The sequence below is a fragment of the Poecilia formosa genome, unplaced genomic scaffold (assembly GCF_000485575.1).
Source record: "Poecilia formosa unplaced genomic scaffold, Poecilia_formosa-5.1.2 Scaffold125, whole genome shotgun sequence".
NCBI lineage: Eukaryota > Metazoa > Chordata > Actinopteri > Cyprinodontiformes > Poeciliidae > Poecilia > Poecilia formosa.
The window spans coordinates 496,457-521,019 of NW_006800064.1; the positions used below are offsets into that span (position 1 = coordinate 496,457).

The window sequence follows — 24,563 nt, forward strand, 5'->3', positions numbered from 1 at the left end:
AGCTCTGATTTTTTTTACTCTTTTCAGAAGTTACTTGTGGAGTTTATCCCAGACACCCTCCTAAAAACTTCTTCTGAGCAAGCGTTACTCTAAATGTTTTCTTCACAGAGAGGCTGAACTCCTCTGAGAACCGAATGCAGTTTCTACCCAGCCTGCCCTTGGTAACCTCTGTGTGAAAAAGTACTTATTTATTCAGTGGGCACTCAATTCCATATCTATCCATAAGAAAAAAAAAAAAAACTGGGGCAAAAGGCTGCCCTTTAAATTAGAAGGTTTAGTCAGAAAACACAGTAGGGTGTGTTCAAGTGTTTATGTGTGTTTTGGGACAACAAGGCTGAAAATGTTTCAGCGTGTTTGCTGCAGACAGACATCAGAAGCTTTATACAGCTCACCAATTCAGTTCCACAGAGGGTTTCGCAGAAAAGCTCCACAGCCCTCACACCACACATTAAAGCCAACAGCCTCTTCCTTCTCTTGTCACTGTGGGACTGAAACGAGGGAAGGGGACACTATTGTTTTTTTTTTCTCATGCAGCATGAAAACTAAAAGAACAAGGGCTGGTGCTTTAAACCGTGCTGTCTGACAAATAAGTGCCAGCACAAAAACGAGATGTTTTTTTTTATTTATTTATTTATTTTTTTTTTTTACGGCAGACTGGCAGTGTGAAATCCGTAATAGAAGCAGTTTCGGTGCAACCAGGTGACCTGTGAGTGACAGACCTACCAGAGTCAGTTACTTCCAGGCACTGTTCTCACTTGGCCTGTCAGCTGGTTAGATGAAATCCTTTGACAGGGAACACCGCCATCATAAACACTCAGCATGGTGTCAGGCAGACGACACACAAGAAGTAAAGCACACTGTCTGCAGCAGTCAACTAAGTGGGTTGCAGATCCAGTGCCTTAAAAACTATTTCATGTTTAAATTTAAAATTTATGTTTTAAATATGATGGTCCAGCTCAAAGCAGCGACAGCAAAAGATGCATGGGGTTTTCAAAACTTTGAGAACAAAAATCAGTAAGTACTATGTAAATTTGTAGACAGCAAATTCAGTGCTGTCGTAGGAAAACATTATTCTGTGCAAATGCAGCTTCAAGTCTTTAAGGGCTACCACGTTTGCACATCTACAGGTCGAAATTGTTGCCTCATACCTCAAACTCAGAAAGACAAGTGGAGGATTTTAGAGCCTGGATTGTCTAGTTTTGTGTATGAATAATACGATTTAGGACTGGACTTTTCTAACACAGAAAAATAAAATAGATTATCATGAATATGGGAACACAACACACAGTACTCAAAGGCTCTTAATGACATAATACAATGGACCTGCCATCACAGCTCTGGGGTATTTGATACCCCAAAGCTGAAGTTTCTCCTGACTTTTTTTTTTTTTTAAGACACGTTGGCCTCTGAACTGATTATATGTGTAATGCTGCTTTTTCTTAAGTTCGTTTCTGTTTTTATGGTTAGAATTTTAGAAGATGTATAAAAATGTATTAACAGTATCCCAATACAAATAACGTGAAGGAAGGGAAAAAGCTCAAATGTGGTTTCATCAGATCAGAACATGTTTGCTGTGTCCCCTAACAAGGCTTGTGGCAAACTGACAACATGGCATCTTGTACCTTTCTTGCACCAGCTCTCTTCTTTCCACTCTTGCACAAATTGGTGCAGTCCAATTTGTGGAATGCACCACTAATAGTCTCTCTCTTTTTTTTTTTTAGGCTAAAGATTCACCCTCTCAACTTTCCACTGGCCTCTTTGTTGCTTTTCTTATTAATGCTTTTTATGTCTGGCCTGTCAGTTTAGGTGGATGACTATGTTTTGATGGGTTTGCTGTTGCACCATCCATTTTCCATTTTTGTATGATGGCTTGAACAGTGCTCCATTAAATATTTAAAGGCTGTGTTATTGTTTTATAGAAAAAAAAAAAAAACTAAACTTCTCCCTGGATATTATCCTTTGTCTTCAGGTTGCTGCTTGTGCACTAATTTTCTCTAACAAACCTCTGAGTTCTTCTTAAAACAGCTGTACTGTCTAGTAATTAGGTTCTCTCTGAGCCTGGATTTTATTCAGAAGTCTTTCTTTTTGAAGGCGTCTTCAGATTACTTTTGTCGACAACTGGTGCTGTACAACTACAGCAAATTGTACTGAACTTCCTTGGATTATAGGAAGGCTTAATATAAATTTATGCAACTCAGTTTTGCAAAAACCACGTGTTCTTTTTATTTAACTTTAAAATTATGCTCCACTTTATCCTGGTCTGTTGCGTAAAACCTGCATGACATACAGAGGTGATTATAGCTGTAATGTGGTAAAATGTGAACAAGATAACTGAATACTTTTGTAAGGAACAGTTTTTATTGCATCTAGAGACATACTGCAGAGACTTTGAGCTTACTTCTCCACATAAGCTGTGTCAGAACTCAGAAGTGTTTAACAGGAGATCTGGCCTTCCATTTATTGCTATGCCCACTGACTCTCTTGTTATATTAAAGTGGTTATGAAACCTTAACCAGAAACAAAAATACCCTTGAATAAGAAGGGCCTATTATTTTTAATCAAACACTTTCCGAAAAGGCTCTCTGCAGATCTAGTCAAAGAGCCAGTAAGGAACATACATATGTCAGTCAACAGCCCCCTCAGTATCCACCCATATGTCTCCAACCCTGATATTACTCACTCACAGCCTGACAAGCATCTGCTGCAATCATTTGCAGGGCCTAATTTGAGGCTCACAAACAAGACAATCGCAGCTGTCAAGGTGGAGGCGGGTGACCAGCCGTGACTCACCTCTAAACGCAGGTATTCACTTTGCTCCTGTGACAGCAAGCTGAGGATGACCCCTGTTAAAGCGCGAGTACGGACCCCAACCTGGACTCTGGTCCGCCTTGCAGGGAGAGACCACAAGAGCTGCAGCTGAACGTGGCTCCGGCCGTCAAAGGAAAACTCTGGAGTCACTTGTCAATCAAAAAAAAAAAAAAAAAAAAGCACAAAAGGCTTGTTCAATTAATTCAGCTGTCACATGGGAAATACATGAGGGAATTACAGCGAGGGTGTGCGGCTGTGCAAAAGCACTTTATGTAAGACGGGGTTATCTTCCCACACCAGCAAGTTTTCCCATTTGGGTCTGCACACCTCGTGAGGTTCAGACTGAAAACGTCATGGTCATTTAAAGGCAACTCTACGGGCCTACCTTGATCACAATGCGGGCCCGTAAACCCTTTTTCACACAGGCAGCTGAAAGAGCCCCACTCCCCATGACAGCTGCCCCGCTTGCCACAGGAGGGAAGCTGCTCCAAGTCGGCGCAGTGGTTATCAATGAGACCGCAGCCGGGCAAAGTGTTGGAGGATTCAGCAGGAGAACCAAGGTCATACAGCTAGATTGAATAAAGAGAAAAGAAACAGGAGAAAGAGAGTTGAAGAATGACACACTGAAAGAAGGAATGAAAAAAAAAACAAGAAGGAAATTGAAAAATTATAGTTTTATTAAAGATTTGTAAAAGAAACATGCCTCATCTCATTGGAAAATAGATTTTACAATTCACAAAACAAAAACTCAAATAATTTTAATGGCTTTTAAGGTCGAATTTTAATGGCTTTTAAGATCGAATCTTTCAAAAAGCTGATTTTGTGAAATCAATTTCATTGTTTGATAAAAACTCTAAAATGGAACATTTTAGTTTTATCTGAGACAAAGGGGGAGGAACTTCTGAATGGAGACGCAATGAGTGAATCCTTCAGCTTTCTTTCATACGAACATGGAACAGGGCACCCGGGTGCTACCGGCAAAATGCAGTCGGCTGATCATCAGCAACTGTCAGCACAGGTATTAAAATGGACGTACGAGGAGTTTGTTCATTTGGAGCTTTTAAGGAGTGTGTTAATAAAAAAAAAAAAAGACATCAGGTTGTATCTATTAGAGTAGAACCAACTGTTGTAGCACATTCAGTAATTGTAGTGGGGGCATGGGGATAAGAATGTGTGAGTGCATTATGTTTGTTTGTTTGTTGACATGACAACAGTATTATTTGTCTTCGGGCATCAAATTGAGGTTTTGTTGGCATTGGTATTTACCTTAATTAATCTGCTTTAATCATCCTAATGTCCAAAACAGTATGACGCTAACGTAATGCGCTCGGGAGTGAGTTCTGTCAGTGCAGTGTTCTGGTAAGAATATAGAAATAAAAGCAAATCTGTGTGTGTTTGTTAGTTGATACTGTTGAACTCCTTGTGCGGTTTATTATGCTCCTGGCTGATTATATATTGATGTGTTTTGGGCTTTTAATTGCTGCGCGGTATGCAGGTTGTGTATTCATTTTACTAATTAATGTGCTGCTTTTTTCCTTTACAATACGGTCGATGTTATCGTGTTTCCACGTTTATTTCTATTTCATGTTTCCATTTCAAATCCCACATGTTTGTGTCTTTAAAAGCCTATACACACTCAAAGATACAAGCTCCTTTCTTTTCCCTTTCTGACATTACATTACACTACCTTTTATTCTGTTTTAGATCAGTTAGGATTACAAATATTTACATTTACTAAATGACAGAATGGTAAACTTTCTGTAAATGTAAACGTTTGCACATATTTCCTCAATATTTTGGAGTGTTTTTTTGTAGTATTTTGTAAAACCTCTGCAAGATTTTACAATAAGCTGTGTATTTGATTTATTGCTTTAAAGAAACCCAAAGTTATGACACGGTTTAACTCAAATACTGGAAATAAAACATATGACACAAGATTATAACAGTATGATCTGAACTTTTCCAAATTCTCGACAAAAATGGCAAACTTATTGTATGTTAAACTCCAATTAATAATAAAAAAAATCATACTGATAAATAAAAATTATGCATGCAAGAAACCTTTGTATCACTCAGACCTAAATCACATAAATTCTTTTACTAATTTGTATTATTTATAAACTTAGCTAGTTTTCTGTCATAACAGAACAGAATACATCACAGCCACCTATTCGTCCAGCCATGTAGTTGTGTTAAACTCAGATCACTTTTTTTTACTTTACCTTGCTGTCCACAATCAAGTCCCTTATACATCCGGTATAGTGTTTGTGTTGTAGTTGTGGGTATTCGTATGATATGTTCTCATTGATTCCTCCAAGCTGCAGAACATGACTTGCATTCAGGTACCTGGGGACGAGAAACAACCAAAGTATGGGTGCCAAGGGAAACTTTTCAAGGTTACAACTCAAGGCAGAACTTGCAACATAAATAAAGCAGAGACTGTAAGCAGTTGTAACATGTACATACAACACCAGCTGTCTGTTAAAATTCATAGTTTTCGTCGGTTCTTGCTGAGGCGGCCATCACTTTTTGTACATACAGAAAACAAATGTGACACCTTTTTATTGTTCCTTTCCTCTTACTTTGAAAGTATGCATTATACCAGTATGTAAATTACATTTGTGAGAAAGCAAAATCCACTCAGAAAGAGATTCCTCTACTACTTTCAAGAGATGTCAAGGTGATAATTTCTCTGCCAAGGGAAGTCAAAACATACCCTCATTGGAATATGCTTTTTATTTATGAATCTCTTTGTCTGTAAAATTATTATAAAATATACATTTATTATAGGTTTATCAACAGATAGTCTATTAATAAATAACCCATTAAACCTATGTAACAGCATGATTGTTTTAAACAGAAATTGGAACGTTTTCTTGACAAAACAATAAATAAATAAAAACATTCTGGTGCGAATATGTCAAGTGGATGTGTGGCCACTTACTACTGAGGAAAAGTGTGTTAGAGTTGTGAGAGTGAATAGATCAATAAAGCAGCTTTCTCCTCACCCACCAAAAACAGTTTGCCTGTTCAAAAGACTTCATCCTCATGAATATGAAATAAATGAAATCCTGGTTCCAAGAGAAAAGAAAATTGCAAGAGAAAAGACAAAACACAGTTCATACTGCAGTAATAACGGGTAGCTCTACATTAGTCAGAAGTTAGATCATGGAGGTGACTCAAGGCGTTATTTGTGAGCACAAAGTTTCTAAGGAACAAAACATGTAATTTTAGGATTTTTTTTATTTTATTATTTTTTTTTTTTAAGATTTTATGTGTCCTGTCAGTTCAAAACTTCTGCTAATATCCCATAATTGCTTCATGGAAAGAAATCAATAATGTGTATTTGCAATAACAGGCTGGATATTAAACATTTGTTTTCTGAGTGTCTGAGCAAAATGAACAAGAGATTTCAAAGCCCTGTTTTAACTTCCCTTCCAACCACAACCTGTGCAGCACTAGCTTTCAGAGATTTAAAAGCGAATAAACCTTTCAGTTTTTAAAAGAAAAAAGATAGACATATACAGCTTGAGGGACATGGCAGAGGTTTAACTACAAAAACATTTTGACAGCTGTATTGCTGAAGTGCAGTTCAACTTCTGGGTTAAAGAGCAAACAGATTATACACGAAAAAGTGAGAGTTTTTCCAAGTCCTAACAATCTTTATAATATGTGTGCAAAAAAATAATAAAGCTCCATCACAATATTATGTGTAAGGTTGCAATTTTCAAATTGTAGCTAAGCTGAAACAACAATAATGAGTCCAGAGGCAAGCCGGGTCCATGGTGGTAGTAAACAAGTTGAGCTGTGACCAAGCACAAAATGCTATGAGGATACGAAGTCAAAAATTAATTGGCATTTTAAGGATTACATTTCAGGAAATCATCAACAGTTTCTTTCCCCCAGAGAAAACAGTGTGGCACACGAGAAACTAAAAACAGCCTGTGTATCCATCTGATTTAATTTTAATAAATAATAAACCCTGGAAAAAACATAAGCAGCATTTTCCATGAGAATTTCTGGGTTTGAACAGTTCTACCTACAAATCTTTCCCAAGCTGTCTAACGTATGAAATGCCACAAAGATGCTTTGTTTGGTAATTCTAAGTTAACAGATTCAATTTGATTCCTAAGCTGAGATATTTAACTGAGAATCAATGGAAAATGAATTTGATACTGCTTTGATACACTTTTGAAGAAAAAATATGTAATTTTCTTTGTTCTGTCTTTCATTTGTTTATCTTATGTTTGTAATGTACAATGCCAGTTGCTAAATAAACCCTAAAAGGCATACATTTTGTGACTTAGAAAACATTAAGACATGAATGCAAACAGAATATGAAACAAAGCATCTACTAAATACTACACTGAAAGTAGCAACCAATCCAAAACATTTTGAAAAGTCTAAGTTCCCCCAGCCCCCTGCTGCTAGTTTTGCATCTAATCCTCACACTGCCCAGTGAGGATATGGGGCATGTCCCTCCGGTCCATGCGTCAGTCTAGGTTTAAAAACAGTAAGTGGAAACTAAACACAAATAGATTTGTTTGGGCTTGCTAAAGAAAGCCACACTCCAGTTTAAAGAAGGCTCTCTTGAATTATTCACGCTGTTACTTCTCGTGCACTCAAAACAAATGCAGCCACACATTTTCCTGTGTCCAATTAAATACTCATTGCAAATACAGCCATTAATTTGTGTCTTTTTTCATTAAAAGAACCACTTGGATAATAATAAGCATAGCGGTTAGTTAGTTCACATCTGCTTCATTTACGTAGATTTGTGTTTTATATTTTAATTTTCAAGTAAAAATGTCTCCTATCTCTGTCTTTTTTAAACTCATGTTTTAAATATACAAACATAAAACATTTATTGGAGATATTTCTACTGTGGTCCAGCTTCAAATGTGAACTGTGGAAACACCATGGATGGTTTGGAGGGAGGGACGAATCTTTTCCAAATGACCTGTGACAGGAACATATTAAACACATATGCTAATTATAAAATGAACTGTTCGTTAATGGCGTTTCCCTCTCTTTAATTACAAGGCGGTATGGCCACGAAAAGGCCAGCTAGATCTACGGATGGATGAACGGTTGGATAGAAAGTTCACACAAAGGGATAGAAAAATAAAGTCTGAGAATACAGATATTTTTCCCCAAACTATTTTCTCTTTCCAGAATTAATTATTGGTCTTACTTATCCCTGTTGGGCGTGACCCCTCGTATTTCACAGGAAGAGCGATCCTCTGTCATTGCCCAAGAATCCACCCCCTCTGCTTCCATGACAATCGCACTGGAGCATCGATCCAGAGTAAAGCGCACTTCCTTTAAATTGGGTGGGAAAGAAAAGAGAAGTCATTACAGCCGCATGTGGGGATGAATGTTGAGCTTCTTGACAATTCCGTGGCGCCGCAGCGTGTTTTCTAATCTGACATTTCTCTCGCACGTAGAGTGAAACCGTCGGTGACAATCGCGTAGGAGCTATGGTGGTTCTGTACTTCTCTTACTTTGCTGTTGCTCCTCACATCAAGGCGGTGCCAACGTCTGTCACTCACTCCAACATTTGTTAACTGGAGAACTAGGGTCCCAGAGCCATGGTTGATTTTAAGGCTAGGAGTCCCACCAATCAGCTCTATAAAAGACGAACACCAAAGTTAATAGAAGCCGCTGAAAAATAAGTGGACGATTAATTCTGGGGGAAATTATTGGGAAAAAAAAGGTCAAACTCAAAAAAGCAGTTCAAAATGCAGGTATGATTAAAAATATAAAACCAGGGTAAACAGAAAATAGTGATGAAATGTATTGTAAACCAAACAGGGTATAAATACAAGAAAATGATAAAAAGGCAAGGTTCAAGTTCCCAGTTTGATACAGGGAAATACCCAAGGGAAGTTTCTTCTCTTAAACAAAGAGAATAAACAACTGAACGCAGACTGGAGCGCAGAATCTGAGTAGCAGAGAGAACAGTATGCTGCAAGCCACATTTAGAGCACTTGTGGCAAAGTTGTGTTAAAAGAAATGAATTCAGGTTTACATTTCTTGAATGTACACAGTTGATTGGGCATTTTAATAATAAGCCATGGCTTCCTGTTTGCCTTAGGAATAATTGCAACATGATACAGAAGGCCGTTTCTCTTAATCTCTGATTGCTGGCAAGCCTGTTGCCAAAACAAGGTGATTATATTTTGAAAAAGCTCACCGAACGACAAAGAATCTGAGATACTGTGAGATTATTTCTCGTCCTTATTATTTTTTTTAGATCGTTTGATAGTAGACTCCAGCAACACTTGAAATGCAAAGGAACCAACTTCACTGCATTCATGACCCCCAAAAACGACAAGAGCCAACATTTTTTGGTTCCCCAGAATTTTTAATTTTACTGGAGTCTTTATCTTACCAGATCTTTGCCCCTATCCATGCACCTTGTAAGTAGTTGAAATACCAGAAGATTTAAAATAACAACATCCTCTGTCATTCAGATTATTTTACGGCAATAAAAAAATTATTTATTTTGGGTCCGGCACTGGAAATAGCTCTGTATCATGGGGTGACAGAGGAAATTTAAGAAATGACTTTGGCTCGTTAAAGATTCATTAGTTTAGAGAACAGTGAATAGAAAACATATAGTCATACTGTATATCCATGCGTGTAGGCAGGGTGAGCATTTGCACAATGATAGAAACAATAACCTGATAGCATAACTCCACCATAACTGCATCATTTATAATATAAAATTACAAAGACTGTTTCTTTACTATGTTACACAATTGGATGATATTACTTTTACATTCAGCATATTTAACATTGTCTTCACTCTCGTTGCCTTGAGAAGATTGTATGCTTCTTCTAAATGTTTCAGTGCTCCTAAGGCTGCAATGGAATTAGATCTTTAAGGCACGACATACTTAAACTGTATTAATTGTATCTGTTTTGGTAAAAAAAAACAAAACAAAAAAAAACACAAAGTTCCCAGAGTGAGCCTTTGTATCAGCAACAATAAACTGTGTTGATGTTTCTTTCATGAAGTCACTGTGTGCTTTCCGAGTCGTTACCTGTGAAGTGGACTGCACCAGGTATTCAACCATGCTATGAAAGATTCCCAACAGAGCAAAAAAAAAAAAAAAAAAGCTCAATTCAAAGAAAATCTGGACCTCAGTCAACAAAAAGCAACTATGGTTCACTGATTTTCTGTGTGATGGCATGAGTGATCGATCATTACTGGAGGCGCAAAAAAAAAAGAAAAAGAGAGACATATTTTCTTTATCGTAAGACCTTACTGGGATCTTTAAACTCAGTAAATTAAGACTCAAATACACAACACCTCACGCTTTGCCGTTATTGATTTCAAAGGATCACATACAGACAACAATATATCACATGTAGACATCCTTTTTCCTGCAAGAAGATTTAACACGACCATGGCAAAATTATTTCTTTATTTTTCCACGTTTCGCAAATATGAAAGCAAACAAACGTAACATCTCACAGATTAACTTTTATTTGCTTTCCAATCCAAATTGGTTTTCATTGCTCATACCTAGCTGATAAGAATTTTGCTGCAGCATTTTTGTGCTAAAGGCTTTAAATCATTATTCTTTATTGGAAGAGATAAAGAAACAGGGTTTTCATAGAATTACACTGAAATTGTTTTAGGTTTTGTTATTGTTTTAGGGATGGTAATTTCAACTATGGCAAACAACACTATTTAATTTCCCAGGGCTCCATTCTAATACCAGTGCTATGTCTTTATTTCTGTTCATATTAGTCTAGTGTTTGTAAATTACATAATTTACTTTCATGCTCATTTAAGGTTTCATTTTCTGATCAAGTATGATCAAATATGTTTACTGCATATCATACTTTCAAGGTACCCTATGATCTTGTAAATAGTTTACATGTCGTGGAACAAAAATATATACATAGATATGTTTTCTTTCTGTGGCCTCCAACAATTTATCCTCCAACAATTTACCTAAAATTCTAGTTTGAATTTTCTGCTGAAACCCTTCAGACTGGGGATGTTTGGTTCAATTCCTTGTGGGATGTTTTATGTGTACCTGCTCGAACACACCTGGATATTTTATTGCTATAAAGATGTAAAATTGTTGCAGTTACAGCTATAATAATTTTATAAGACACCGATGGTTTGAAATGTAGGTGTTTTTCATTCACCATTATTTCTATTGCTTTATGATATTTTTACCAACTATGCAGAATATTTACTGTTTTACTGCTTTTACTGCTGTACAAAAGCTATCTACACAATAGCTTTACATTTTCTCCATGCGCTCTGCATTTTGCATTTTGCCTGAATTAGTTTTTCCCTATTGTGCTAAATAAATACACACATACTTGAACTTGCGGCACTTTGAAAGGATCTAATCAGCGAGTTGTTCAGACATACAGGGGAAAGTATGTCACTTCTCCAGCTAAGAGCAGAAGAAGTTCAACCTTCTCACCTTTCATCTACCCACTCAGAAGTCAAAAGTCGTGCTCTCCTTTTGTTTTTGCTGTGAACTGGAAATTCTCATAAGATATACGTTTTATTTTCTCCTTTTGTTTTGGAAATAAAAGTTCTTGCTGCTCTCCCTGGTCTATCTAAGGTTTTGTTGATCTTTGTTTCCATTCGAGTTTCTGTTTCAGACCCAGCAGTCTTGATGTGCCATGAACTTTAACTTTTAACTTCCTAATTAAGACCCGTCGAGCCTGAGACTTGGCTCCTGAGATTTAAACTTTCTCTAACCATTCCAGCATCTAACCTGGAGATGCTCATATTTACTGGCTAGCAATGCCAGGCACTGGGTCAGATGTTCCCAGCTTGTGACGCATTTCCTTCACAACTATTCACAAATAGTTTGGAAATTGCAACAACTGTCACACTAATGGGCACCAAAGAAATCAATGAGATCTTATTGCTACAATATGTTAAGACAGACATAAATGTTCAAGGTGAGCAAAATGCCAAAACCGAGGCCTACACTTGCACATCATCTGTTAATGGGAGAAAGAAAAAACACATAGATCCAAGATGTTTTTGCCATCAAGTTCAAACAGCCATTAGAAATAGAAGCAGGTACTGCTGTAACCTCTAAACTAACAAATTGAAACAACAGCTGCAAAACCCTTTATTTATAAAATGTGATGCTAACTAATATTGTATTTGGAGTGGCAGAGCTAGACAGAAAGAAAAACATGCTTCTAAAATCAAACCTTTGCTTGCTGTTTTGGTTTGCGTACTACTTTTTGACTTTCAAAAACTTCAAGTAATTCTGTATTATCTACACGCAGGAAATGATTCAATATCATAAATAACAGGCTGTGGGCAAAAATCCCCTTCGCCGATTTGTGTACCAAACAATTGCCATTTCATCTCTTCCACTTTGTATCCTTCAAACAAACTGTTTTTGTACTCTTCTTGTAAACTACAGAGTATGAGTTTGTTTTTCATTGTAGCTCAGTATTTTTGATAAACTGTGGAGATGAATGGTCAAAAAAAATTTCTAATTATGCACATACTATTATTTAATTTTTAAGTTATTATTTTGAAACTTTATATTATACCTTATTTACATCCAGTTTACTTCCAATCCACATTTTGACCCCTTCAAATATGATTAAGGCATGTAATCAGACCAAATTACTTTCCGATTACCCATATTACTTACTATTACAGTAAATTATGAGGCGAGTATCAAAAATTACTTTTATTTTTGGCTGTCAAAGCTGGTCTGAAACACACACTTGGGTGGTGAAATCAAGTTTGGTGGAATGAAATGTCCCTCAGAAGACATTAACAGTTTTGTACCTGGTACAAAATGACTGAAAGTGCAAAGGTGCATAAGGACATTGGTGGATGGGGGTATTCGTCTCCTGACGGTAGAAAAAAAAACAGGACAACAAAGTACTACAGGAGTGAACTAGAGTTATTTTTGTATGATTATGGGTTATAATTTGTCACAAATTTTATGAGCCAACCTCCCCAAGCTGAAATCAGAAGCAAACATTAAGATGTAATAAAAGAATTTTTCAAAAAATCTATAGAAATGCATGAGTATGAGTTGGTGCAGGAGAAACCCATTTACAGGCTGATAATTCAAAACTGGCTGCAGAAACATGTCTATCCATAAATATAACTTCAGTCAAAGTGAGGATGCATTTATTTTACTTATGCTTTAAAAAAAAAAAGTTTATCAATATGTCAAAAAAAATAAAAAGTCCTGCTGATGTTCACTCCGACAGTGAACATCTACAGAAAATAAAGGTTTTTCGATTGTTTCACTGCAAGTATGATATTGACCTCAGGGGCTTATGAAAAAGTATTGCTTATGTATTTATTAGCAAATGTGTTTAGTCTTTAAAGCATATTGGGCTGATGGTTGTATAACTCAGTTGACTGAGAGCTCATACGTCTCTGAAGTAAACACAAACCTAAAGCTTTCCTCATATTTGTGGTTGATTAACTACCTCCCAGTAGTTAACGCACACAATTAAGTTCCAGGTTTTAGAGCTCAGAAGCCCAATAGCACACATGTAATTACTGAGGCTTGACTTTGTTTATTTACTTACCTATGGCAATGTAGTCTTCATTATCCCCAGGTAAAAGGGTGGCCAACGGGCCTGCGTACAACAGCAGTCCGTCATCTTCCTCTGTCATAAACTCGAGCGAAAGATGGCTATCAAAGCATGGCCTTATGGGAGGAAACCAGGCATAGCCGTTGCCAAGGAAACTAAGTCTTGTCTGCTGACAGTCTGGCCCTTCGAGCTGTGGGGGGCAGTGGCACCTGTAGCACAGAGAAGGGAAAATGTGTGAAAAATCAGGACAAAACAAGTGGAAAGAAACAATCAGTGTCATTCAGTTTTGAGCTCTCAGAAATCTTCGCATTGTCTCCGTCGTACGTGACAGTCTTGTTGATTCACGCAGGCAGACAGGTCCGACTGTGTTTGAACACGCTGCCTGTCAACAGACAGCGAGCGGAGCACTTTTTATCTATCAATTGTTTGCATTAGCGACAAAGCCCTGAATATTCAGTCCTACATTAAATCAATTAGTTATGAACACAGCACTACTCTGGTCTATTCTTTATCTATAGCAGCTGTCTGAGCTGAACTCCCCGGAGACAGTTCAGGCCAGGCACATCACGTTCCCTTTGTTAGGAGATAATTACATTTATTTCTTTCACTCCTCTATGTGTCGAACCATCACTGATTTTCAGAAGTTTTTTTTGTCCCCCCCAACCCCCCCCTTCCACCCCTCCACTCTCCTGAACTGCCCTCTGCTCACACGTATGCTACACACTTTGCCAGATTGCCTCTTTTTGTAGCTACTTATCTACTTTGATTACAGCGTTAGCGCTAAGGATCGACGCTCTCGGACAAACTGGAAATTAAGCATTTTTCACGAGACTCTCGAGTCTGTTTGAGCAAGTGTCTGTAATGATGAATTTTAATCACAAAAAAAAATGCCACCAAACAAAGAGATGCATGTAGCGATGAAAAGCAGCCCTTTCAATCACAATGATGGCGAGGATTGAGGGGACTGGTTGATCTCAGCCTGTCCTCCACTGCAGGCATGTGAGACAAGCTGGCTTTGCTGATAATGTCAAAGCCATCTATTTTCATGCAGTGTCTAAAGAAGGCTGTGTGTACTGAGGCTGTAACGGACTATTCCTCACATCGCTGTTTATTGTGCAGAGGGGGCAACACATGGTAGGAATACTGATCCATATGCAGCAAAAAAAGAGGAGGCTTAGCCTGATGGGTAGCCCTTTGCATACACATGCTCACAATAAGCAGTGAAAGAGCACCTCAATCTTTCACTGTTCTTTCATGTGACTCGCGAGAGCAATGGCAGTCCAAATCAGGAAGGGCACGGCCTGTTATTCTCACTTCTGTCTGACAATATCTGATTAGCTCCTCTCTGAGGTTTCCCGTTAAGCTCCCTCAACAGAGGATAGGAGGAAAAATTGGATTCTTTATGGATGGACTGAATTGACGTCAGGTGACATGTACGGTTTCTAAGGAGGAGACGCGTGTCTCGGAAAACATGAGTTTTGCAATAGTTTGAGACAATTTAAAATGAGATGAAAACAAAAAATACCGTTGTGTTTATGCTGCCTGTGACCACCAGGTGCATAAACGTTTCTTGCACATTCATATTACTGGCACTACTTGCACTGTGTGAGCAAACAGAAGTAGGGAATACATTTAAATAATCCCTTCTGCCCTATATTTATTTAATCTGTGCATTAGAGTGTGATAAAAAATGTGAAATGAAATCCATGCATTTTTTTGTAAAGACTTCCACTGAGCTTTTTAAACCTGAAGGCAATGATATTTATTATAAGAGCAAGAAACAATCAATGGTTAGGATAAATATAAAATGAATTAAAGTCATGAAATACTGGTCACTTTATCACGTGCATTTGTTCAGTTGGCTGGTAATTAAAAAAAAAAAAAACAAATAACAAAACAGCAATTCTGTGAATTTAGTCATCTGGATGTGGTGAAGAATATACAATGAGGAATAAAGAGAACTTAAATGATTTTCAATGTGGCATGGTGTTAGTGCCAGACAGGCTGATCTGAATTGCTCAGACACTGCTGATCCACTGGGATTTCCACAAAACCATCTCTGTGGTTTTCTGGGAGAATGGCTAAAAAAAAGAGAAAACAACCAGTGAGTAGTAGTGTGAGGAAGAAAATGTCTTGCTGATGTCAGAGGTGAGAGGACCAAGATTAGACCAAAATGATGATAACTTTCTGCAGAATAAAGCACTGTGCCCCATTAAAGCAACACTGAAGGTAACAGTCCTAGCCAGATGTACTTAATAAAGTGTCGAATGAGTTTAACAATGAAAAGGTGATTCTTGTTTATCGCCTGCCACAGGTATTGAAGTAAAAAAAAAAACCCCAAAAAAACCATTCAACATCATTTACAATAATTAAAGTCTTATAATACATTTGCTTTTTGCTGCAGTTTAATCTCAATTTGTATTTTTTTAAAACCAGATGTTCATTTGCATGCATTTATTCAGTGGGGAGAAAGGCTAAAAAAAAACCTGCTTAAGAAAAAGTATTTGTGCCACCATTTGTCACTTCTATACGACTATTACATTTTTGTTAGATATATTATACATATATAAATCTCTACAGGGTCCTTTCTTCGTGGAGTTCGCATGTTCTCCTCATACAAACGCTGGGTCCATTTGTACTCCACACTCCTTTCACAATCCAAAAACATATATGCTACGTTAGCTGGCCTCTGAAAACAAGTGTGAGCATCATCATATGTCTTGTTCATCTCTCCATTAGCCTTGCACTGTGTGTACCCCTCAGCCTGTTTAATGACTACTACAAATAGTCACCAGCCTGCCTGTGACCCTGCATGAATTAAACCTGTAAAGACAACCGGAATGATGGCCTCTTGGTTATGTGGAGGGTGAAAGTATAACCTAACCAAAAGACAAATCCTTTTCACCACTGATCAAAAATGTGAACGCTTAGGAAATACAGCAAAGTGTGGGTGTATTGGTTGTCATCAGGAGTCAACCTTTAGGCACTGTCTACACAACGACTGGTTGTGTTTGGAAGGCATGCCAGTAAAAAAAACCTTTTCTGTCCTACCATAACAAAATAAAAATCTGTGAAGTCTGATAAAGACTACAGGGATTTTAAATGGAATCATTTGTGTTAGTCAGATGAAAATTGCTAAGCAGGAATTTATTAAGGTGAGTCTGGTGTTAAGGACAGGGTGGATATATAGAAAACACAAGACAAGTCAATATCACTAATAACAAAACAGGTCACTAAACTTGTTGCTTGTCGCGTTTTTGAAAAAAAGTTGTAATAGGCATATGAAATATCACATTAATCATTCCATCCCTACTTTTTTCTTGTAAAATGTTATAGTAGAAAAATTTGCCTTTGCTACTTGAGAAAGACAGTTATATAAAGCATTACCAGCAGGTTTAATGCCATGTGAAAATTGTCTTTCTTAATGTTCGATTTTTTTTCCATACTGAATAATACTCAGTATCCAAATTAGAAGTTATTTTTCTCATTGAAAAATCAGCATGAGGTAATGAAGCTGCAATGCAAATACAATTACTTTAAGAGTGGTTTCATATCTTTATCCCAGTTTGTGGAGGATAAGCTGACAACACCAGAGTAGTTCAAGTGCATTTCATGCCTATAGACACTATTTGCACAAACTAACAGTGAAACAAGTTTATGTTTGACCTTTTTTCAGAGTCCATTTCACCTGAGGTCAAACAAGTGCTATGTCCCTCACCTGTACCCATTTTGTGTGTCAACACATGTCCCTCCATTGAGGCAGGGGTTAGCGGGGTAGTAGGAGCACGTCCGGTGGGTCATTTCTCTTGAGGCGCAGCCACACACGGCCAAAGATGTCACTTTCACTGAGGCCAGGGATAAAGCACCGAAGTCTATCAAGGCGGGTGAGTCACTGACGGTTAACTGTGTGTAGCAGCCGCCGGACGTCTTACAGTCAGTGCGAACACACTCATCTACCTGCACCTGGCTTACATTCACACGCAGGAGTGACTGCAGCTGCAGTGTGAAAAAGAAGGGGGAAAAAAACAACAAAACAAAACAGGTATTATAATAACGGTCTGTGAAGATAACAGGGATTTTGCATCTTGCAAGATTATTTATGGGATTTCCAAGAAAATACTTATAATCTTTCAGCTTTGCATTTCATTATATTAGAAAAAGAAATTTTCTTACATTTATTGGAACCTATGTGATAGACCAGCACAACGTAGTGCATAGTTCTGAGGTAAAAAGGAAAATTATGCCTAAGTTAAAATAATGTTTAACAAATTAAGATTTCAAAACTAGCCTCTGCATAAGTATTCAGCAATATCAAGCCTGTCAATACTTTTTGGAGCTGACTTCTGCTACAAGATTTCTGGGAAATGTCTCTAAAAGTTTTGAGCTGCTTTTGCACATTCTTCTGTACAAAATAACTAAAGGGTAGTCAAATTGAAAGGATAGCATCTGTAAATAGCAATTTCTTTAAGTCTTGTACCAGAACCCAAATTGGATTTATGTCTGAGATTTGACTGATCCATTGTAATACATGTATTTACTTTGTTCTGAACTAATTCCATTGTAACACTGGCTGGATATTTGGGTCATTGTCCGGCATGAAGGCAAACCTCCAACCCAGTCTGAAGTCATTTGCAGATTTTGATTTACTCTGACCAGGTATCCTGTACCTGCATCACAGCAAATAGTAAGTTGCTGCACCCAACATGTTTCACTCAGAGAATAATGTGTTTAGGGAAATGTGCAGTGGTAGATTTGACATTAACCATGTTTTGCATAAAGGACATAAAAACTCAGTCTTTGTTTCATCTGACCAGAGTGTCTTCGTTCACGATGATCCCTACGCTGCTGTGACATACTTTAAACTGGACTTCTTTCAAGTACGGCTTTCAACTTTTCACTGTTCCATAAAGGTTGCATTTGTAGAATGTCAAACTTATAGTTATCCCTTCAAAAGGTTTTCCCACCTGAGCTGTAGGCAACATGTTTGCTTTCAGAATATAAACACACATGCATGCCATTCAGTTTTACTGGTAAAACCTTTTGAAAATTGCATATCATTTCTCTTTCGTTTTAACAATTTATCCTACCTTGTGTTGGACTGTCACATAAAATCCTAATAAAACATTGTTTTTAAGGTGACAAATGTGAAAGAGTTCAGGGTGTGTACTGCAGTTAATAACACATTTAAAACAGGAAGAGTGTGCAGGAAGACTATGGCTCTGGATCTCTAGATTAATAGCTAAAGTGGCAAGGTAGTTACACTGATGCAGAGGAAAACTGTCGAGGAAAGAAAGGCTGCTCCAAAAGGAAGAGATACACTGACAACAACTGAATAAGAGACAAATGGACATGACAGGGTCAGGCCGTAAACCGACAGAAATTCAGTGTGAGAATGAAAGGGCAGATAAAAAGCTTGGTTATCTCTTTCCCTCAAGCTCCTAGGTTTATCACTTGATTTATGAACGGTGATCTCTATCGGTCTGACAGGATGGTATACATACCTTCTTTTTATGTGCAGCCAGGACACTGTGCAGTTTCTCTGGACGCAAGTAGCCATTATTGGTTAGCACATAGAAATGGATGTCCACTGTTCTCGCCTCTCTGTCTGCTACACTGAAAATGTTGATAGTTCCCGGTCTGACAGACAGGGTTTCAGACAGGAAGTCCCAGAACGCCTCCAGCCGACTTTTCCCCTCGACGTTCGAGTCGATAAATTCTCTCGCTGTAATGCCTTTGGGAAACAAAGAGAATGGAGGCTCATGAAATAAGAACTACTGACTCGTCAATGACAACCGGAGAGTTGATCAAAGTCGGTGAAGTTCCTTATTCCATTAACACAAGAGGTAGCCTAACATCTCCCTCTATTGATCTGCTTCCTCTTGGAGCCGTCCATGAGTTAAATGAGTCCGGATGCAGCACAGTACAAAGAAAAGAAAAGAAAAAAAATAAAATCATCAGTTTGCACACGGGCATGAAGCCAGAGTCTTGACAAACTGCCTTGTACAAAACGTTTTTAAGGACTGGAAAATCAATCATGTTTTGGGTGGAACCCACCTGCAAAATGTGAGCAGTCATCTTTAATCTCTCAAACATGATAACAACTCTGAGTCAGAGGCATCCATAACAGCCTTTGACTCTGTTCGCCGAACGGCTTTTTAAATGTCAAGGACTTTACCTGACACTTCTAGATTGACCTTTATAACGGAGATTTGATCTGAGAGACTGCCAGAAAAAATGAATTCACTAACATGAACCTCAGACCGCAGCAGAGCAAGGAACAGAAGAAGAAAACCGAGCACTGTGAATGGATGCTTTGCAATGCTTAGAAATGTTAAACAATGCAAGTTGGAGGGGAAAAAGATTTCTTGACAGCCTGTTATTTAGGTGTTAACTGGATTGACAACTTGATAATCATTAAAGGAAAAGTACTAATTTATTCAGACTCGTGGAACATGCTGTCACGTTTAACATCAGTGTCCAAACAGAATTAACCACAGTCAACAAAGAGCAAGCTTTCGCCTATCGGAAAGTTTTATTATTCAATCCATTTCTGATTTTTAGGTCGGGAGGTCGCAAAGTAACACTACAGTTAAGCGAAGCTTCGATCCACCTGCTCTAATGCTTCCACCAACAGATTTAGAATTAACACTAAATTTATGCAATCAGGTGAAAATGTGTTTCTGCACACATTACCTGTCAACCGCAGTGAGGCAGACGACAGAATGGCCTTTTCCTCCAGCTCCCCGATGTGAACCCTGACTCCTGATATCACGTCAGGCCACACCCCATCAGAAACCCCAACTCTTAACCAGTAGCTGCCTGGCGGAGTGTTTTGTCGGACAGTCAGCATCCCTGAGCTCTGATTCACACTGAAGTATCTGAGAAGAGCAGAAGAACGGTTACCAGAAAGACAACAGAGGATTTATTCAGACAAATGCTTTTTAGAGATCTCGGTTAATTTGTAGCCAATTTTTAGATGGATGGATGGATCTGTTTTTCTATATTTATCACTCATTCATTGCTGAACAGGAAGTGCTAAATAGGGATTCATTTTTAAACACAAAAAAGGAAGCAGAAAAATGTATCCAAAATAGTAGAAGAAAAAACCAAAAACAAAAGGGAAGAAAAAATGTCTTCGGATCCAAAAGGTCCTACCAGGGCTTGGTAGTTGTCATGGTGACAGAAGTTGCTGTATGAATAAAACAAATATGCAACCGGTATTTCTAATCTGATTCTGAAAGTGTTCACTCTGAATAACAACCCAAGGTCCCTGAAGTAGTTAGAATGTGGTCATATAGGCTGTTTCAGCCTTTAACCGTTCCGCAGTATGATCAAGATTTCTGTGATTGTTCGTTATGGTCACAGTTTCCAGAATAACAATCACTGAAGATTACAGAGATTAAAATCTTAATGGAAAGTGTGGGATATAGTAGAGGGCAGGGAATTGCCTCCGAGTTGTGGAAAAATAGCAAGGTAAGCACTGTTTAGACCAAATGATATCATTCAGAGAAGTTTTTTGGGGGAGTACAGGCTCATCACTCCACACACAACTTTTTTTTTTTTTTTTTTTTTTCCCCTGCATATGCGGCACATTTTTTCAAAGCTCTAGCACTTAAACCTCTGCGGCACATTTAAAGATCAGTAAGTTTTAAGAGGAAAAAAAAATTATAGCCTATTAGCACTGAGCTCTTACTTAGCTGCACTTGTCTCCAGACTGTAGGTCTTGTTGTCCCAGTCATCTGGATCTGGGGCATACACCTTCCCTAGAGCTGCATTTCCCATCCTTCCTGTTCAAGGTAAACACACGCACGCACACGCACACACACATGCATACATACACATTGATTCAGTCTGGACAGAATCTGCTGATGCCAACACTTATCTTTTCATCCCTCGCTTCTCCTTCTCCTGCATTCTTGTGTTCTGTTCTGCTTATTATGCTCATAAATGTGGAGTCCCACCGCTGGAATGAATAGACTCTCATTGCTCCACTTCAGAGAGCGTGGGGCTTAAAGAAGCAAGGCTATCTCACTATGGATTATGCTATTATCGACCTGCGGTGCCAGAGCACCGCAGCTGGGTAAACAATGGCAGCCTCCACGAGTCATGGCACTCCTGTTACCCACAATTACCAGAACTGCCATGTAGCTCTGTGTAGGATCAAAATACTAACAAGCCAATATTCATAGCCAACTTACCTGGAGGGCAAAAAGAAACACAGACAAAAGAAGAATGATGATCCTGCAATAAAATGATGTACCTATGAGCTTTAGGCTACAGGAAGGAATGAAAGCGCTCTGGGCTGGAGGAGGAATTTGACATAATGATCATAGCATAACACAGTGTAAATGTGAGCAAACAATTATGGATTCCAGACCACACCGAGTCAGTATAGCTTTACCTATAAGTTTTCCCTTCAGCTTTAGTCTTAGTTTTCCCTCTTCACTCAAACTCTGCCTGCAGTGCAAAAGCAAAAACAAGGAAGAAGAAGCAAGAAATGAAGTGAGGGGGTAAGCAAGCAACTCACCCTTGCGGCTATGCACATAGACATCTTTCTCCCCTGCCTGATGGGCGTTATCATTATGATCACCAATAGTGATGGTGAGAGTGCTTGTGGCCGTTATCGGTGGAAGTCCACTGTCAATCATTACGACCGGTAAGTGGTATTCGCTCTGCCTTTCCCTGTCGAATCTCCGCAGGGTGGTGAGTGTGGCAGAGCCGTTCCCATGGTCCTGCAGGTGGAAGTCAGCAGAGTAAGCCGAGGGCAGGGAGATGAGGAAAGGCGGCCCGTGTTCTGGGGTGTCTTTGTCCACAACATGAAGGAGGGTTGAGCTCCCGTTAAGAAGGACCACTTGAGGCGCGGGCCCATTCTCCCACAGCACGGGGGAGTAGAGCATCTCCAGCTCCGGTCCGTTATCATTCTTGTCGAGCAACGGCAAGTGGACCGTAACACTGCCAGTCAGCGCTGGTGTGCCACGGTCTGTCGCTATGACAACCAGCTCATAACCTGCCACCGTCTCCCTATCCAGAGACTTGGTGACAGTGACAACACCACCTCGGTTGACTGTAAAGTGTCCGTACGGGTCTGAATGGGGGAGAATGCTGTAGAAAACTTCCCCGTTCAGACCGGAGTCAGAGTCAGTGGCTACGACTTGAATTATACTGGTGCCTACTGGTACGTCTTCAGGCACAGGGGAGAGCAGGTGGGAACTCGGGCTAAACACAGGTGCATTATCATTTTCATCTTCTACTAGGATCATACAGTGGATAAAACTGGCAAAATTGGAGTCCTCCACTTTGATGGTGAGGTTAAACCTTTGTTCATCTGGATGTTCAAAGTCCAGCTTCTTTTTGAGCCTCAGAGTGCTTTTCTGCTCCAGTTTGTGACTGACAATATAGAATCGCTGCTCTGCATCTCCGGCAACCACACTGAATGCCAACTGGCCGTAGCGACCATCATCAGGGTCCACAGCACTCAGCTCCAGGAGGGACGAGTCCTCTAGTGTGCTCTCGGGTACACGAGCGCCACACCAGTCCTCACTAAATTTTGGCACATGATCATTAACGTCTGTCACCACCACAGTGACTGTGGCCGTGCCTGTCATTCCGCCGCCATCCCTGGCCTCCACAACCAAATGGTGGCTATCAGCAAGCTCTCTGTCCAGGCCTTCTGCCGCCACGGATATGGTGCCGGTGCTGGAATCAATGGTGAACAGGTTTGCGTTGTCCGAATTCTGTGCATTATCTGTAATCCGGTAGGTGAGGATGGCGTTTTGACCCACGGCTGCGTCGTCCAGATCCACAGCTGTCATTTCAACAACAAACGTTCCAGGAGGAGAGTTTTCAGCCACGCTGCTATGGCAATTATCAGGTGCGCACACAAAGGTTGGGGCATTGTCGTTGATGTCCCACACGTTGATAATAACATCTGTGAAGCCAGTAAGGCCCTCGCCTTCTTCGTCCGTTGCCATGACAACAAAGCGCCACACAGCCCGCTCCTCTCGGTCCACGGTTCGCTGGGCGTACATCTCCCCTGTGATGTCGTTAATCATGAAATGCGACTCAGCACCTTGGCCATGAATGGAGTACCGGATGGCTCCCTGGTCGGCGTCTTTGTCTGGGTCAGTGGCTGTAACCTGTAAGACAAAATCTTTAGAAAATGGGAATACATTCACCCATTCAAACCCAAATTACTGTTTCCCCTTTATCTCTTCTCAACCATCACTCAAGAGGCTTTTGCTTTGGCCTCCGTTTGTGTACATCCATCTAAGTTTTCTCACTGTTCCTGTCCAGCTTAATTAAAGCAACGAGTTCAGATCAGGCATGTGTTTTCCATCTCGCCTGAGAGTGGGTGTCACTGTATTACGGCACAAGAATTATCTCTGCTGTCTCCATGAATTAAAGAGATTTAAGTTCTATAATATGCCAGGCTATGGTTAAACACCAGCAGTAGATAAACTGAAATAACATGCCAGAATAGTAAACTGTAATAATTACTTAGATGCCACATAAATTTACACTGAGAGCAAAGCTAGGAAAGAAGCTCATTAAAAAGAAGGGATATGTCTAAAGTTAATTGGAGATTCTGTCATTACTAAAACGGACACAGCGTGTTCTTTTTCACTGAAGGCTTCTCACCTGTAACACAAAAACAGGAGACCCGTCGAGCTCTTCGGTGACAGATCCATAGTACTCATTCATAGAAAACACAGGTGCTTCATCGTTTTTATTGACTATGGTGACTACAACAGCAGCATAATCTTCCCACTTCCCATCAGAGGCGAGGACCAACAGCTTGTATCGCTTTTGCTTTTCATAGTCCAACGACTGTGCAATAAAGATTGTCCCGACCTCCGGCTCGATGTCAAAAGCACCCCCTTTGTTGCCAGATGTTATTTGGTAGCGGAGCTTGGCGTTGGCTCCTGTGGAATGAATTACAAATGCATGATTAGAAAAATGGTGTCAAATTTTAAGAGGGCATTAATCATCTGGACAGGAAAGTTGATGTTAACATTGAGGCATAACCACAATTTTGATTTGAATGCAAACAGACAATTTTTACTTTTTTAAATGAAAAATATACAAGATTTTCTTTTAATTCAAACTTCTACATTGTTTTATATCTTGAGAAATGTCTCATTTTCCACCTGAATCAAACTTCAAATGAAAAAAATCTAAATTTGTCA

General features: G+C 39.1%; 1 protein-coding gene across 1 annotated transcript in view; it reads right to left on the reverse strand.

The window, feature by feature from the left end:
- Positions 1–24,563, reverse strand: part of LOC103144383 (neural-cadherin-like) — a 163,495-nt gene that overhangs the window by 41,176 nt on the left and 97,756 nt on the right. Inside the window, exons 17-28 of the mRNA XM_016676047.1 lie at positions 24,016–24,299; positions 21,905–23,513; positions 21,071–21,164; positions 20,071–20,255; positions 18,879–19,108; positions 17,096–17,373; positions 13,372–13,586; positions 8,313–8,437; positions 8,003–8,130; positions 5,031–5,154; positions 3,194–3,377; positions 2,791–2,957 (exon numbers count right to left, since the gene is read on the reverse strand). Of these exons, the coding sequence (XP_016531533.1) occupies positions 2,791–2,957; positions 3,194–3,377; positions 5,031–5,154; positions 8,003–8,130; positions 8,313–8,437; positions 13,372–13,586; positions 17,096–17,373; positions 18,879–19,108; positions 20,071–20,255; positions 21,071–21,164; positions 21,905–23,513; positions 24,016–24,299 (3,623 nt within the window). The remainder of the gene's footprint in view (positions 1–2,790; positions 2,958–3,193; positions 3,378–5,030; positions 5,155–8,002; positions 8,131–8,312; positions 8,438–13,371; positions 13,587–17,095; positions 17,374–18,878; positions 19,109–20,070; positions 20,256–21,070; positions 21,165–21,904; positions 23,514–24,015; positions 24,300–24,563) is intronic.